Below are 16,937 nucleotides of genomic sequence, written 5' to 3' on the forward strand. Positions count from 1 at the left end.
TTTTTTCCTGGGGGCACAAGCGGGTCTGGGCGGGGAAGGCACAAGCGCATGGTCCTCTTTGCATTATTTTTGAAGGTGAACTTTGTGCCTCCTTTACGGGTCTTTTGGAGGCTTTCGGATCCAGGTCTGGAACCGGTCCCTAAGATCCGGTTCTGGAACCGGGTTTTCAGATCCAGATCTGGAACCGGTTTCTAAGATCCGGTTCTGGAACCGGGTTTTCAGATCCAGATCTGCAACCGGTTCTTAAGATCCGGTTCTGGAACCGGGTTTTCGGATCCAGGTCTGGAACCGGTTCCTAAGATCCGGTTCTGGAACCGGGTTTTCGGATCCAGGTCCGGAACCGGTTCCAGAACCGGTTCTGAAAACCGGATCTTCGAGAACCGGTTCTTCGCGGAACCGGTTCCGCCGGAACCGGTACTTTGTGGCCATCCCTAATAAAAACATGAGGCATATTTTTTTTTCACGTGCTATCCTTAAAAAAATATGCATTTTGGTCACAAGGAAGCGGGTGAGGTTTGAAGTTGGACCACCCAAGTGTGACGTAATGTCACGTGGTATTATCATGGGGGTAAAGGTGGAACAAAACGAGCTTTGCGGGGCTTCTAACCCCCTTCGCTCGCTCAGCTATGTTTTATGACGTAAGTAAATCTTTTTTTATTCGTTATATATTACGTACAAGAGCAAATGAGTATAATTTTTATCTTATTTTAATGATGAAAGTGTTGTGAAAATAAATAGATAAAAATTCCTTGGCCCGGGATTGAACCCATGCCACAAGCGATTTTCAATACTAGGTCGTTCGCTAGCACCGCGGTCACTAGAACCAACAGCAGCAGGCGTTTGATTTGTGCTATATCTATGCTTACGTGGCCAGAAACGGATAACTTCAACCAATCAAAACCGTGTATTTAGCTCCTATGGCTAGGGTCGGGCGTGATTAAAAGATATGCCTACAAGAGTTTATTAATTTTAAGTTCAATTGATTGTCTCTGTAACGTTTTATTGTTTTATCTTTTTAAAATGAAGAGTATAAGGTAAATAATGGTAACCCATATTGAAAAGTTAAGAAAAATATACTATCTGCATATAAAAGAAAGTCTGATTGGTTGATCAACGTCCAGGCCAAACCGCCTAAGCTAGAAACTTGAAAATTTTGATAATGCATAAGGTTTGTGACGTAAGATACCACTAATGAAGGATTTTTGGTAATTCAACGCGGAAGAGTGAGAGGGGAATGTGGGTGTAAATGATTATAGTAAAATGTACGTATCTCTGAATCTCTGAAGGGTAGAGACATGCGGCCTTATGCAGAGTTATTTTGAAGTATGATTAACGTCATACTAATCGCCTGACTAGTGAAGGGAAGGTATGCTAGTCGAACTCTTTAGTATGCCATTAATCACGCGTCAGAACGACTCTGCATAAGGCCCATCATATTTGGTGTAGGAATATATGGACTTCCTATTTAGAATAATTAGACATGGCGTTTCACCGTTTTTTTTTTTTTTTTTAAATATTTCTCCTAGAAGAGAGGAAACAGTAGTTCTAATTATCAATATTAAGATGGCCATATAGGTGTGTTCAAAAAGTATCGAAGCTTTGGTTGGCAAAAATCCATTTATTGATGTGGAAATCCGAAACACTGTTCTCTTTCAAAATAGTCTCCTTGGTAATGCACACTTCTCCTAGCGCTTCCGCCTTTATTGGAAACACTTCTAGAACGCATTTTTTATGGAATGGTGAGCAACTGTGCTGTCGGATTCCGCATGATGGCTTCTCTTGACTCAAATCAAGTTCTTTTTTTTTATTTATTTATTTAAGGGATTTTTAGCTTAGGAAATAACCAAAAGTCATATGAAGCCATGTTGGGTGTGTAGGGAGCCTGATGACACACATGAATGTTGTGTATGGCGATGAAAGCCTGAATCAAATTTCCCGGACACTCTCCTCATGCCCCGTTCAAAATTGAATGTACCGATCTGATTGAATTGTTTCCGTTTTGGTATCGCCAAACGTTTGGCAAAATTTGATGCAATATCGCTGCTCAAGTTTCTCTGTCATTTTACAAAAACTTGAAATCCGACGACCGCTAACTACACGTCTTCACTCTTTGGCCGACTGCCAGTGACTGACGTTCTCTGCGGAAAAAAATGTTTTGAACACACCTCATATATATCAAAACCTCTTAAGATTAGATATACATGTTAAGAGCCTGCCTTACTAAAAATAATACAAAATTTACTATTTTTCTTTTGGTTGTTTATTCATCAATGAAAGTTGATAATGAAATGCAAGTCACCACAATCATAGATAATGCTATTGTACAACAGAAAATATGAACCTGAAGAATGTTCAGTGTTGCAATCCATAGAAATTACAGTATTGCCAGGAAAACAGTTTCCCTAAAATCTAAGTTAAGGCAGCCAGTAGAGGAACAAACTCAACTGTATTTGGTTACGTATCATATTGGTTTTGTTTTGGTTTCCTGTGAACTACTTTTTAAATAATAGTTGTATTTAGTTTGTAATAAACAAAATAGTTTAACATACAGTTATTAAAACTAAATAATAATGTTAATTAAAAAGTAGTTCACAAGAAACCTAAACAATATGATACCTATGATACCTAATCAAATGCAGTTGAGTTCATTCCTCTACTCGCTGTCTTAACTTAGATTGTAGGGAAATTCTTTTTCTGGCAACACTGTAATTTCTATGGATTGCAACACTGGTCATTCTTCAGATTCATATTTTCTGTTGTAGAATAGCATTATCTATGATTGTGGTAACTTGCATTTCATTATCTTCTTTCACTGATGAATAAACAAGCAAAAGAAAAATGGTAAATTTCGTATTATTTTTAGTAAGGCAGGCTCTTAAGGATACAGGTGTGAGGTCGTCGGTCAATCAAATGCGGAGGTCTGACGGAGAAATTTCCACCTAGCTATGTTTCGATACTTTATGCAATAGTTATTGAAATTTATTGGAGACGGTCTTGAGTACATATTCCTTTTAATTTACTTAGGTATATGGGAAATTATTATTTCTGTGTTTTCTTTAAAATGAACTGGAATTTCAATGATGAGGTTTTACTAATTTCTTCTTTCAGTCTAGTTTAACCGTCATAGGCTAAAAAGAACAAACACTTGCAGGTGTTCAACCATCATAAGCTAAAAACAAAGATGGTGCAGGTATTGAACCGTCATGGGCTGAAAAATAGAGACGTTGCAGGTATTTAACCGTTATGGGCTAAAAAAACAAAGACGTTGCAAGTATTTAACCGTCATGGGGTAAAAAAACAAAAAACAAAGACGTTGCAGGTATTTAAAGGCCATGGGCTAAAAAGCAAAGATGTTTCAGGTATTTAACCATCATGGGTTGAAAAACAAAGGCGTTGCAGGTATTGAACCCTGATGGGCTAAAACCATGGGCTAAAACAAAGATGTTGGAGATATTTAACCGTCAGGGTTAGAAAACAAAAATGTTGCAAGTATTTAAACATTACTTACTGTTAATATTCATACCAACAACAGGGGCATAATTTAGGGGGATACAGGGTCAATTGCCTCCACAGTTTTTGAGAGTTACACGTATTTTAATCAATAATATAATGACATACTAATGAAAAATATGAGGTGCTTACATTTGTAGAGCATCTTATCCCTCCTAAATAAAATCTAAAGTGGCACTACTGACCGGTAAGTAGGTTTATACAAAGCTACAGAAAACGTAATTAAATTTTGCTGTAAAATAACGTAATTGTTTCTTTAAACTTCTCAAACTTATGAAGTACTATTTTTTTCTACCATGTCCTTCAATTAACTATCGTTAAGATATAGTGCAGTGTCATTTCCGTAGCCTACTCACAGAAACACAAACATGTCAGTAACATCAAGCTAATTCCTAAAGTAACAGTCACGCTAATAGGTGTCACTCACTGCTTCTGACGTCAATAGATGGCTCTGGTTTGCAGACAATTTGCAGATTTAAAACTATTGTGGCAATTTAATTGCAACTTAAAAACTGCGTTGTTTATTCTTACTATTACGACATGGGTGGTAACCTTATTCACATTTGATAGGTATTTGTGTAAACGCAAGCTAGTTTATGGGAGGAACAACTAGTAAACATAAGTAGAAAAAGCTTTATCTAACATACGTATTCCTTGAGGTAGAGTCACAATAGGACCCAGAAGAGTTGTTTGGGGTAAGTGAGTCGCCTCCTGGACTATTAATGTGGGCTTGAAATACGAAGTTTTACATCAAATCAGAGTAAACTAATGCAATATTTTGTATATAAGCCCATATAAAGTAGCCTTTGGGAGAGGGGCGGTTGCTCCCACCACTCTCGCCGTGGATCCGCCACTGGTTGACTAAATGAGACTGTAGCGTCCCTTTCAGCAGGGAGTCTATATGAAACATAGATCTACAGCTTAACGTGGGCAGCAAAGTACCTAGGCTAGTTATCGCCCGGGGCAAGAACTCACCTAGCGCCCCCTGTCCAATCAAACTAAAACGTTCTCTCAAATATTTGCCCAATTTTGCGTCCTTCCAATCCGGCGCTAGGGGCACAAGCCCCGTTTGCCCCCTAGTTACGTCACTGGACGTGGGATCCAAACCACATAAGAATGGGGAGGTGGCTCAGTAGTAGACCGTTAATCTGGCGTGTAAGATACTTGGTTCAATCTCAGCTCGCACCAACTGGGCTTTGTGGTGGACAAACGCCACGTCGGGGTTTCCTCGAGGTTCTCCCGTTTCCTCCCCTTTTCTTCGTTCCACCATTTCATTCACTGTTATTACCGTCTCCTTTAGCCTTTCCGACATAACCGTGGAACGCGAATGATTTCATATTTCACTTTATTTTCGAACTACATTAGGTTCCCATATTACTTGAAGAATAGATGTGGTGCGATGCTGAGATCTTGGGGGAAATGTTCAAGGGCAGAGGTTCAAGTATTCAATTTCGTATCCTTTTAGAGTAGGCATTATTGTTGTGTATATATCTTAATATAGTAAATGCTTATTTTTCCATAAAATCTTGTTCAAGGGGGATTTAAACACCGATACTCTCCCTTGCATACGCCACTGGTGTGATGCCATTCAAAATATGCTATTATTCTTTCTTTCAGCAATCAGTTGGAAACAAGACGTCGACCTATTCGATTGTCGAACACGTCTTTGGTACATCGAGGCTGCAACCTGTACAAAGGACATGATAATTTTGTTTGACAATTCAGGATCGATGACAGGCATTAGACATGAAATTGCTAAGCTTGTTGCTAACAATATTCTTGATACACTTGGCAACAATGACTTTGTCAACATTTTACAGTTCTCTAATGAGACAGAGTCGATCATCCATTGCTTTAAAGATAAATTGGTACAGGTAAGTTTAAGAGTTTACTTCTTTGTCGGGTATGGTAATACAATGAAACCTGTCTACGTTGGGTACAATCGGTTTCATGGGAAAATAACCAACTTAGACAGGTAACCAACTTACAGAAAATAAGTACAGCTCACAGATGACGAGAAGAACCCTAAAACAGGGGAAGCGGGGAAAGGTCAACGACACGGTCAAGTCCATTTTCGGTTTTTGAGGTGTGGTCTGCTTAGATGCCGTCTGCTACTCCGGGTAGTTATCTGTATGCTATTCCGTGGTGTCATTTGAAACCCCCGTGCGAAAAGTAGGCGAGCCCATACCTACGTCATACTACTTCTGCTAGGGTTCTTCTCGTCATCTGTGAGCTGGGTAGTCATATTTTGGATCACATTTTCGAAAACAAAAACATCAACCGAACTCTTCCGATGGGAATTAAATTTGGCATGGTGATGAATCTTGTACCTGCTATACAGGCAGTGGTGCTATTCAGGCAGTTCGGACTGGTTTGCTCGAACCATTTGTTAAAATTGCCTCTTCGCCTCTAGATCCAGAACTTACAAAAGAAAATTACTTTACCAGTACTATTTAAAAAAAATCAATATTCAAAATATTAACGTTAGCTATATGACGTAATCCTAGTTACCATTACTAGTATCATTGGAATAAATAACAATAATAATACAATCATATAGTAATGATCAAGGGCGCCCATGTTGTGGTATTCAAGGGGGGCAAGTATAAGCGACGTTTCAAAAATAGTTTTAAATTTTGCTGTAAGTAATGTAAAAATACTATTGGATTTTCGATATTCTGAAGTACAATTTCCTCTAGGAGGGGCTACCGCCCCACCTTTCCCCCCTGATGGGCGCCCTTAGTAATGATAACATTGTAAGTCAACTTATTATATTGATAATAGAACCAGTTCTTCAAATGATTAAATGGTACCACTGTATACAAGCGTCTGATGCTCAAAGCTCTAAATAAATATATTGGGCATAATAAAGTGTACTAAAATACTGTTACAATATCAAATAAAGGCCAGTCTGGCAAAAAATTAATGTTTAAAGAACAATTAAGGTGAGTTTGGGACGAAAAAATAAATGAAGGACAATTTGTTGTATTACTATGTATTGTTACAGGGGCGGATCCAGGACAATGCCCCCCCCCTCCGCCCCCAGAATAAGATAGATATATTTTTTTTATTTTAAAAATAAAACCTATCCTAAGAATTTTCTCCTTTGTATTATAAATGTGTACGTTCTGTGTACATTCTTGTGCTTGATAACATCCTAACAGATATAAATTGTAGCTTATTATCCTTACTTCCAGAGAACATTACTTCCAAAGAACTTATTTCATAAGGAAATAAGTATGGAGAGGCAAAAGGAAATATTTTTCTATTTGAATTTTTGTCACCTTTCACAAATAAATCCATGAGAGACTTTGCTGGAGAGGTTGAAATTTGGAGTCGTTTCGCCGTGCTACAGAAGAAGAGACATAGGGAAACAAATAAATTCTTTGGATGCGCTGCTAATTTGTGACTCTGAACAATATCCTGTTATTCATCTTGCCCTTTACATTCTTACTACTTTAGCTGTGAGCATTGCTACGGCAGAAAAAAACTTTCTCTACGCTTCATTTGTTGGAAACCTGGACTCGAAGTCGGATGAGTAAAGATCGATTGACTGATCTATAGTATTCCGCCGAGTCGTGAAGCTTGACCTAGATCTACCGATTTCACCACCCAATAGAACGCGAGGGTGTGTTCCAGTCGTCAACGCCCACCCATCAAATTTTGTCAGTGTCGTCTCTCGTGCTAGACGGAAAACATCTCCCGAGAGTACAGTTTTGTCGAATTGGCGTCAAGTTCCGTTTTTACTTTTTTTGGTTGCGTTATATTTTCGTTGTTACTATTTGTGTTATTGTTACCGTTTTAGAATAATTGTTACAGTGGTTATTGTTATACAGTGTTATTGTTGGTAATTTTTAAATGCTTTTTTCAATACTCATTTTCTCTCTCTTCAAAGTTTGGCAACATTGTTAGTGAATTTCAGCTGTTTGACGTTTCCCCAAGTGTGCGCTCGGGAAGCAGCTCCACGAATTGTACCGAAGTTTTCCGATGCATCGGAGCTCAAGCAAAATATTGCTGGGATTGGTTTAGAGCCCAAGCTTCACGACTGGGCGCGAGTACTATAGCTCTATTATATGTCCGTCGCGAAATCAATGTCGATGTTGAGAAACTGGTAGATAAATTCGCCGCTTTGCGACAACGCAAGCTGGAATTTGTTTTGTAAACTGTCGTAAGACGGGAACTGATTCTTTTGTGCATTTCCTTTCTTTATTCAAAACTGTTTATTTTGTTTACAACTAAATCTGTCGTACGAACAAGTCGATATTACATATTATTTTTTCCTGTGAATCAATCGTGTTGTTATTGCAGTTGTGAAAATATTTATTTCAAAAATTGTAGTTCACATAGGTTAGTCGTTTATTTTACATGCAAGTACAATTCAAAATAGCAAGGAAAAGAAGGAAGTAATAAAAACTAGCGTTCGAATAGAAATTTAAAAGGTCTTGATTAAAAAGGAATTTGCATTCTTTTTATTATTATTATTCTACTATTACTTATTATTATAGTATATTATTATTATTTGCAATCCATCAGTATCAATTTCTAAATAAGTTAATTCTACAGATGAGGTACTTCTCCTTTTCTAAATTTGTTTTACTTTTTTTTTTTTTTTTTTTTTTTTTTGCAATAACTCTTATCGTAATTTGACTTCGAAGGACCGCCCCCACCCAAAACATTCAGCCTTGATCCGCCCCTGTATTACTATGTATTAGTATCAGTGGTGACACGATTACGAATCATTGGGTCATTTGAGTCATGACTTATCTGGCAATCGACCATTATTATCACACACGTTCAAGGACTTTCAAGGAGAAAAATTAAGCTTCTTATCTAACAATCTGGAGGTCCCGGGTTCGAATCCTGCAGCTGCCAATCATGACTGTCAGGGTTTGGCTCAGTGCTACTAGGCAACTGTTCTCAGTTCCACTGTAAACAACAATTTTCTAGCTGTATTTATAATACTGCTAATCAATAAATTAAAAAAAAAACATTTTAGAAAACTTACTTCTTTTGGTTTTAAATCCACACTAGTTTCGTACATTAAAATAAAGTTATTAATTATTTTTCAATATAACATCGAATTAGAAATAACGTTATTAATAGAATTTTAAGAATAATAATTTTATATATTTCTTTCAGGCCACTCCTGAAAACCTTCTTGAATTTAAAGCTGCTTTAGAGGAAGTAAGTCCAGAGGGCCTAGCAAATTTTAGTCTTGCTTTTGAAAAAGCTTTCCAAATATTACAAGAGGTATGTGTTTATATATAAATCAAACATTGTATTATATTTTCGCTTAAAAAAACTATGTATTTAGTTAACTCATTCTTGTTTGGAATATCTGAAGTTTAGAAGAAGGTGGAGCAAGATAGGTTTTGTGTCACCTGGGAAAAACACGAAATTCCCCGAATATATACGAAATTCCCCGAGGGGATTTCGTATATACAGGGTGTTAATGAACTATACCGACAAACTGTAAGAGATGATTCCTCACATCAAAATAAGAGAAAAAGTTCATATGGACCTATGGGGAAAACTGCATAGTTTTAGAGCTAGGGCTGTCCAAAATCGCGATAAAGTTAAAATTTCAACAGGCCCTTTTTCGAGTTCGAGAAACTGTGGATGGCAGTAGTTATCAGCATAAAGGGAGTCACGCATACGCAATCCAAAAATGCATATTTCATCAATGTTCAATGGGTGTTCAGAGTACTCTCTGCAGAATGTAATTCCCAGGCATGCCGTCAACCGAATTTTCAGATGTGCTCTAACTTTATGCTTGGTCCAAAGTAGGCAAACGAGAAGCTTTGACAGCAGTGAACACGGAAGCCTTTGGCAGGATATCGGAAGTGTTAAGAACCGCCAGCAGCACGGTCTCTAGTATTCAGGAACACACGTGCTGTGATGTTTTCTTTCACGCTTATAAGTGCAAAAAAACATGGAATATTCCGTGATGAATTACATTGCAACACACGTTATTCCGAACACAAAAGACCGTAGAGCTGCCGGTTCCTAAAACTTCCGACTTCCCACCGAAGCATTGGGTCATACATCTTGCCTATTTTGGATCATCCTTGTAAGCAGGGCATGTTGTTTCTGTATAAGTTATTTAATAATAAAATCGACTGCACTGATTTATACTTCAAGAATTTAAAATACGCACTCCTATAAATGTAACTCGTCACTGCGACAGATTACACACGAAATGCAAACAAGAAGTCACCAATATGGAGATTGAGTACAACCTACAATAGGTTAACAAAATATGCAATAGATTTCGAGATTAATATTAACAGGGTAAGTCAATTCAAGGCAGGTCTTTGTAATATAATAAGAAATAATTGTAGATGAAAGAACATTAATGACATTGCAACCACATTATAACTATAAGTATATTATAATATGAATGTGTTATAGTTGCTTAATTCATGTAACGGACATTGTAATTGGGTTATGTAGCCTGTTGTGTCTAGAAATAAATAAATAAATATCTGAAAACACTGTTGAGAGTATATCTGAGAATAGCACCCTGTAGAAAATACCCTGCACACCCATTGAACATTGGTGAAATATGCATTTTTGGATTGTGCATGTGTGACTTCCCTTACGCTGATAAGGACCACCATCTCGAATTCGAAATAGGGCCTGTTGGAATTTAGCTTTTTCGCGATTTTGGACAGCCCTAGCTCTAAAACTATGCAGTTTTCCCCATAGGTCCATATGAACTTTTTCTCTTATTTTGATGTGAGGAATCACTTCTTACAGTTTGTCGGTATAGTTCATTAACACCCTGTATATCCATATATATACGAAATATATGGATATATATATACACATCAGCGTTTCTCTTTGATTTTTACTTTTGCATGCCAAAATGTGAAACAAATTTAAATTTATATCGCAATTTTTAAGTTTTGTATCCTAAACTCGGCAGCCAAGAAGAACATTATTATTATTATTATTATTATTATTATTCTTTCATAAAGTGAAATAGTAAACATTTTCTATGCAAGTATGATAATGAAAAGCAAAGTAAGGAAAAAGTAACAGCAATTATATATATATATATATATATATATATATATATAATATTTATATATTTATATATAATTTAATATATATATATATATATTAAATTAACTTTGACATTCTACAGATTGTTTATGCTGGTAGCTGTTGATGTGTAGATTTAAAGCTTTTTTTTAAAAAAAGTTTTGAATTTGTAATGACTTGAAGAACGGGTAATTGGAGTTGCGTATCACGAAGTCAACTTCATTTTTTACGATAAAAGAAAATAACTTATTTCTCACAAAGTCCAGTTTCAAATTGTTGCCAACTGCTACTCGGATCCAACTCATGTTCCATATTTTAAACATTTTAAACTGAATTCTGCTTGTTTCCCGTAACTTGAATGAAAAATAAGCGAGCATAGCAAAACAGATATACATTGCTACGCCAATACTATAAAAGAAATATGAAAAAATGGAGGGCAGAAAAGAGACCTGCTAAGGTCTCATATTTAAGCTAGTAATCTAGTTTTTTGAAAAGTAAGCTCGAGTCTTTGATTTGGACAGTCCATGGAGCAACTTTCTTTATAGATAGAATAAAGTGTCGAAGAGGATACGGTCCCTGTCATCAGTTCTACGGTCTGTTTCCAATAATTTGGTTTGTAGTCAGTAGTAGATTGTGTTCTTGGGAGCCAACAGACACCTAAAAGTAAACGTTGGATTTCCAAGAAGACTAATCACTAAGCTTTAACTATATGTAAGATCGAAAGAAAACAATTCTATCACAAAGGGAAGATAGTAATAAACTGTTTTCTTCTGCAAAAATAGCCCACTTCTTCGGTAACAAATATGATCATAGATACATCGCAGTTTGCAATACTGCGATGCGGTACCGCATATTAATTTTATAATATGTCTGATGAAGGCAAAGTTAATTTGCCGAAACTGTAACACTATTATTTATTAGGCAATATATGCTTTGGTCAGAATTTGTCTGTTAATTTATACAAGAAGTTCCAAAGCTAGAATGAGTGGTATTCATATATATATATATATATATATATATATATATATATATATATATATATATATATATATATATATATATATATATATATATATATATATATATATATATATATATATATATATATATATACAGTATATTGCCAGTACATGCCTCCAACCACGCACTCGAGACACGTAACCCGCCTGCTAGAAATTTCTCCAACTGTCTCTTAGTTCCTTTCCATATTCCAAATTTGTTAAAACAATTGAGGACGAAGAAAATGGGATTAGGCTAGAAATGGAGATAGAAGAAGAGAGGAAAATCAACTTCATGGACATGACAATAGAGAAAATAGGAGGAAAATTTAAGATGAGGTGGTACAGGAAAGAATGCGATGCTGGGATATACTGCCACAAGAGGAGTAACGTAGACAGGGGCACTAAGAAGAATTTTATACAAAACATGAGGAAGATGATAGAAATGATAGATAGCGACAAAGAAAGAAGACAGAAATACTGTGACAGTTATTAAAGGGAAACGGATTCAGAAGAGAAGATCTAAAAGAAAGGAAAAGAGGAAGAGGCAGAGAAGGAACGGAAAAAAGGTTTGTAATTGAAAGTTGGAATTGAAAACGGAGGTTCTGAAGAACCTGTTGGGGAAAGAAGCAGTTAAAACAGACAGGAAAGGAGGAAAGAGGGTAATAGACTTAGTGAGAGAGAAAGGAAAGAAGAAAGAAAAGGAGATAAGATCAGAAGAAGAGGGAGTAGTGTACCAGGTTAATTGTAAAGAGTGCGATATGAGGTACATAGGGGAAACAGGAAAGAGATTAGAACAAAGGATAAAACAGTACAAGGAAGGTGCCAGACTGAAAAGAGAAAACAACGGAATATATAAACACATTAAAGAAATAGGAAAAGAAATAGATTGGGAAGGAATAAAAAGATTAGAAAGGGGAAAAAGGAGTGTAATAAGAAAGTGGAAAGAAGCCCAGTAGGTTAAGAAATACAGGAAGGAGAAGTTGGTAAATTGGTCTAGTGGACTTATAATAGATTAATTATGGGAAAAGGTGATAGACAAAATAGAAAGAAAGAATTAAAAGGATCAACACGAGCTGTTGGAGCAGGTGTACAATGGAGAACAGCAGATGGACAATAGTGTATAGAAAGTATAAGTGGCAAACAACTAATTAAGAGTTTAAGTTCTTAACCAATTAAAATTTTATAACAGATGTAAAAAGGTTATAAACAGGTGCGCGAGAAAATAAAGTGACAACGTCTAATTAAAAATTTACTATTTAGAACAAATTAAGTTTACGTTTGGTAAAGAGAAAGTGGGCGTGTCATGCATTCAGATTGTATTTAAGCTGTCAAAATTAGATATTTCTCTCATAATGTGTTTGAGGAAGACCATGTTACATAGCCGAAACTGTAACACACATATATATACTCTTAAAATATATATACTGCTTTGGTCAGTTGGAGTTTTATTAGTAATTTTGAATTTTCCAAGCTACAATGAATAGTTTACAAGTTCAGGCTAGCGTAACATAACATTAGTACTCCAAGGTACAGAATGTAGTAACCAAACTAAAGATCGCCACTTTTACAAATAACCTTTGTAGAAAACAAAAAAGGTATGAACCGTTAGTGCTAAGTTAGTGCTACAAGTACAAAGTTAGTGTTCTCATGTAGAAAAAGTTACGTGGCAATTCTGGCTTGATCAAGCCAAAATCATCACTTTTAAAAATTAAGCTTTGTCTAAAATGAAAAGAGTGCCAATCGTTAGCGCTACGTTAGTATAAGTTAGTGCTACAAGCACAATCTTAGTGCTTCTAGCAAACGGTGTTGTTTTGAAACACCCTGTATATTGGTTTGCTATATATATCTATAGAATAAAACTTCTTAATTAGATTCTTTAGACACTAAAAATAAAGTGCATTTAATTAAGAAAAATATTTTTATATTTATTTCTTAGTACCGGTACAGTGAAACTCGTGGATCAAAATGCAACCAACTCATCATGTTAGTGACCGATGGCTTACCAGGCAATGTAACGGAGGTATTCCAGACTTACAACTGGAACGAAACAGATTTCCTTCCGGTCAGGGTGTTTACTTATCTGCTCGGAAAAGAAGTCACTAATGTCGAAGAAATTATGTGGATGGCATGCTACAATAGGGGTAAGTTTATAAATTATATCAAGTAAAATCTCTACAGCTTAATGGGAAAATATTACTTTGATCTTTAATATTCAGTTTCAATTAATTAAAATTATATTAAGCGAATCCTGTCCAGTGGAAATTAAATATACACAGGATGTTTCAAAACAACACCAAATATTCATATTTCAGAATCCAGCGGCACTTCCGCAACAATTTTTATAGAGGTGGTTGGTGAGTACTTCAAATTATATGCCCGTAGCCAAACTCCCTCTATAAAAAGTGTCCCGTGAGTACCTTAGGATTCTGAAACATGGATTTTCGGGTAGGGCACATATTAGTTTCTAAGTGAAGTCTTGACACGACTACGGTAGGTCCCATGGTTTTGGAGCTAGGGACCTTTAGAGTTCATTTTTCTTGTTTTCGGTAGCCTCTAACTCTGAAAGGAAGCATTTGTGCACCCAGGTTGGTCTATACATTTTGTCTTATATTGGTATCAGAAATCACCTCCCAAACGTTGTCTGTTGTTTTGAAGCACCCTGGATATATATATATATACATTATCTACCAAAAAGTCCCCTGTCACCCCACAACTTTCGGAATGAAGCAAATCATGACGTAAGTAATATAGGGTAGGGCCTCCTTTGGCCTGGATTACAACATGTATTTCCGAGGAAGGCTTTCTACCAGTTTCTAATAGGTATCAGGTGGGATGGCAGCCTACTCCTCCTGTAAAGCGGTTCCAAGTGCGGCAGGTGAATTTGGACGAGTTGGTCTGGACCTTAAACGGCGTTCAAATTCATTCCACAGATGTTCCACAGGGTTCAAATCAGGCGATTAAGCAGGTCACTGGATTCGTTGCACATTGTTCTCGTCATACTACGACATAACATTGGCAGCTTTATGGCAAGAGGCAGTATAATCCTGATAGTAACATGGGTCCATTCCAAATAATTTCCACAATGTGGGAAGCACTGAATTTTCCAAAATGTCCAGAAATTTGCACTCGTCATTTTACCAGGCACAACAATAAGCGAGCCTAGGCCGAACCAACAAAATACACCCCACACTATTACACCACCACCACTAAATTTCACCGTTGGCACAATGCAGTCCGGTAAGAAGCATTCCCCGGGTTGTCGCCACACCCCATCCGACCATCTGACATAAAACACATGTAGTGTGATTCATCACCCCATAAGACATGTTTCCATTGGTCTAGGGTCCAATTTCGATGAGCCTTATACCGTGCCAACCTCCTGGCTTTGTTCGTTGGAGTGATGTGTGGTTTGTGGGCAGCTGCTCTACCATGAAAACCAAGTGCATGCAGTTCTGTCCTGACAGTCTACAGTGAAACTGATGTGCCCGATGCAGTGTGGAACTCGTGCTAGATGACAGATGCAGTTTGACGGCGATTGTTGGATACCAGTCATTTCACACTCTCCGGTTCCCGTCCGTCAAAATAGAAAATAATGTTAAGTTTATGGGACGATTATAATGATATTATGTATACATCACTGCAGGGGCGGATCCAGGACCGACTTCTGGGGTAGGGCGGTGGGTTGTCATACTGCTACTTTTAAGGGTTCCAAACTTTGGGATGGGTTTTATTTATATATGTAAAATAAGAAAGTTTGCTCTTCTGGGGGGGGGGCGATCGCCCCGATCGCCCTTCCTGGATCCGCCCCTGCATCAATGAATATCTATTAACTTACTTTGAGTCTTGACTACCGTATTTTACGGACTACAAGACGCACCTTAATTCTTAAGCAACTTAAAAAAAACGTAACATTTTTACCATTTTTATCAGATTGCCATGAGATGTCAACTAACAGATCGACTGGTTAGTTCCGTCGTCGCATGTTAGAGGCGCTACGATTGTTCGCCTTGTTTCTAGTTTTTCGCAGAGTTTACGGTCTGTATATGATAGTCTGTGGTTCTGGGTTTGTGATGGCGGGGCGTGTGAGAGAGACAGTGTTAGCAAAGCTTGTGAATCCCCGCAACTCATGTTCGTCGCATCTGTGCACTGTTGCTGCCATTTTAATCCAATGTTGCCAGATAGAGATAGGTTTCCCTGCGGCATCGAATATATGGTCATTTTTAAGACTGGCGGGAATTTTAAATCAAACACTGAACATGTTTTATATTAATTTCGAGTATAAGAACGCACCTGAATTTTGGAGGTAGTTTTTCGAAGAAAAAAAGTGCGTCTTAAAGTCCGTAAAATACAGTATTTGGCGAGTTTAATTCTAGTTAAAGTTAGGTATTTTTATTTAAAAATCGTTGAAAATATATTAATACAACTTTGCAAATCTCAAATGAATTTACTTGCACTTTTAATTTGATTTCATAGGATACTACACTCATCTTCAGTCACTGGATGAAGTCCGCGATGGAGTGCTGAAATATATTCCAGTTCTAGCACGACCCATGGTTTTACAGAAAACTGTCCATCCGATATTCTGGACGCACGCATATGCTGATATAACAGTAAGATAATATAAATTTTTTTTTTACATCTTATATATTGATATTCAATGAAAAATGAAAAATGGGATTTTTCCTCTTTTATGAATATTTTTATACATTCTGATGTAAATATTCCCGAAAATAAGGATGCATATTTTAACAAAAAGAATTGAAAACAAATCTGGTCTTCGAAAACTCTTTCTAAAGTCAATAAAGTATATATTTCCTGTTTATAAGATTGGATTTCTGTTTAAAATATGTGTGGAAAATTATATATTTAAAAATATACACTTGACCATCCCAAAGGTAATATTACAACAAGATTTCCAGGGGGTCGACTGACCCCTTCAACACCCTTTCGACGCCAATGCCTTGTTCAACGTTTGACGTTATTGGTCAGTTCCATAGAATAGAGGGAAATCGATAAGAGGACTGTAACAGTGCCGTACTGGCCACGTTCAATACTTGTCGATGGCTAAGGGCCCGAGGACTGAGGAGCCCTCAGGGATGACGAGGCGCAGAAACTGTACGCCTTGGTCGAATTTTTGGGATAGCAAAATGCTTTCTTGAGTCTTCCTTCCAAAAAGGTTGTGAAAACCTAAGTTCGTCTTTCCTAAAGTCTTCTCGGATCCCCTTGCTCATAACAGTACGGCCCCGTGAGTCAGTAAAACTTTGTACTTAGCAAAGACTCCTTTATTCCGTAACGGCCTTGTGTTTAATATATATATATATATATATATAGATAGATAGATAGATAGATAGATAGATATGGGGGCATTTAACGACTCGT

The 16,937-nt window shown here is 36.9% G+C and overlaps 1 protein-coding gene across 2 annotated transcripts in view; it reads left to right on the forward strand.

Moving 5' to 3' along the window:
• The window catches only part of LOC145672965 (voltage-dependent calcium channel subunit alpha-2/delta-3-like), a 166,409-nt gene that overhangs the window by 53,921 nt on the left and 95,551 nt on the right, over nt 1-16,937 (forward strand). For both annotated transcript variants that reach the window (XM_081742231.1, XM_081742232.1), the window contains exons 6-9: nt 5,128-5,384; nt 8,650-8,760; nt 13,495-13,699; nt 16,032-16,168. In XM_081742231.1, coding sequence (XP_081598357.1) covers nt 5,128-5,384; nt 8,650-8,760; nt 13,495-13,699; nt 16,032-16,168 — 710 coding nt within the window. The remainder of the gene's footprint in view (nt 1-5,127; nt 5,385-8,649; nt 8,761-13,494; nt 13,700-16,031; nt 16,169-16,937) is intronic.

This window comes from Thermobia domestica, chromosome 16, assembly GCF_964235325.1.
Source record: "Thermobia domestica chromosome 16, izTheDome1.hap1.1, whole genome shotgun sequence".
In the NCBI taxonomy this organism is placed as follows: domain Eukaryota; kingdom Metazoa; phylum Arthropoda; class Insecta; order Zygentoma; family Lepismatidae; genus Thermobia; species Thermobia domestica.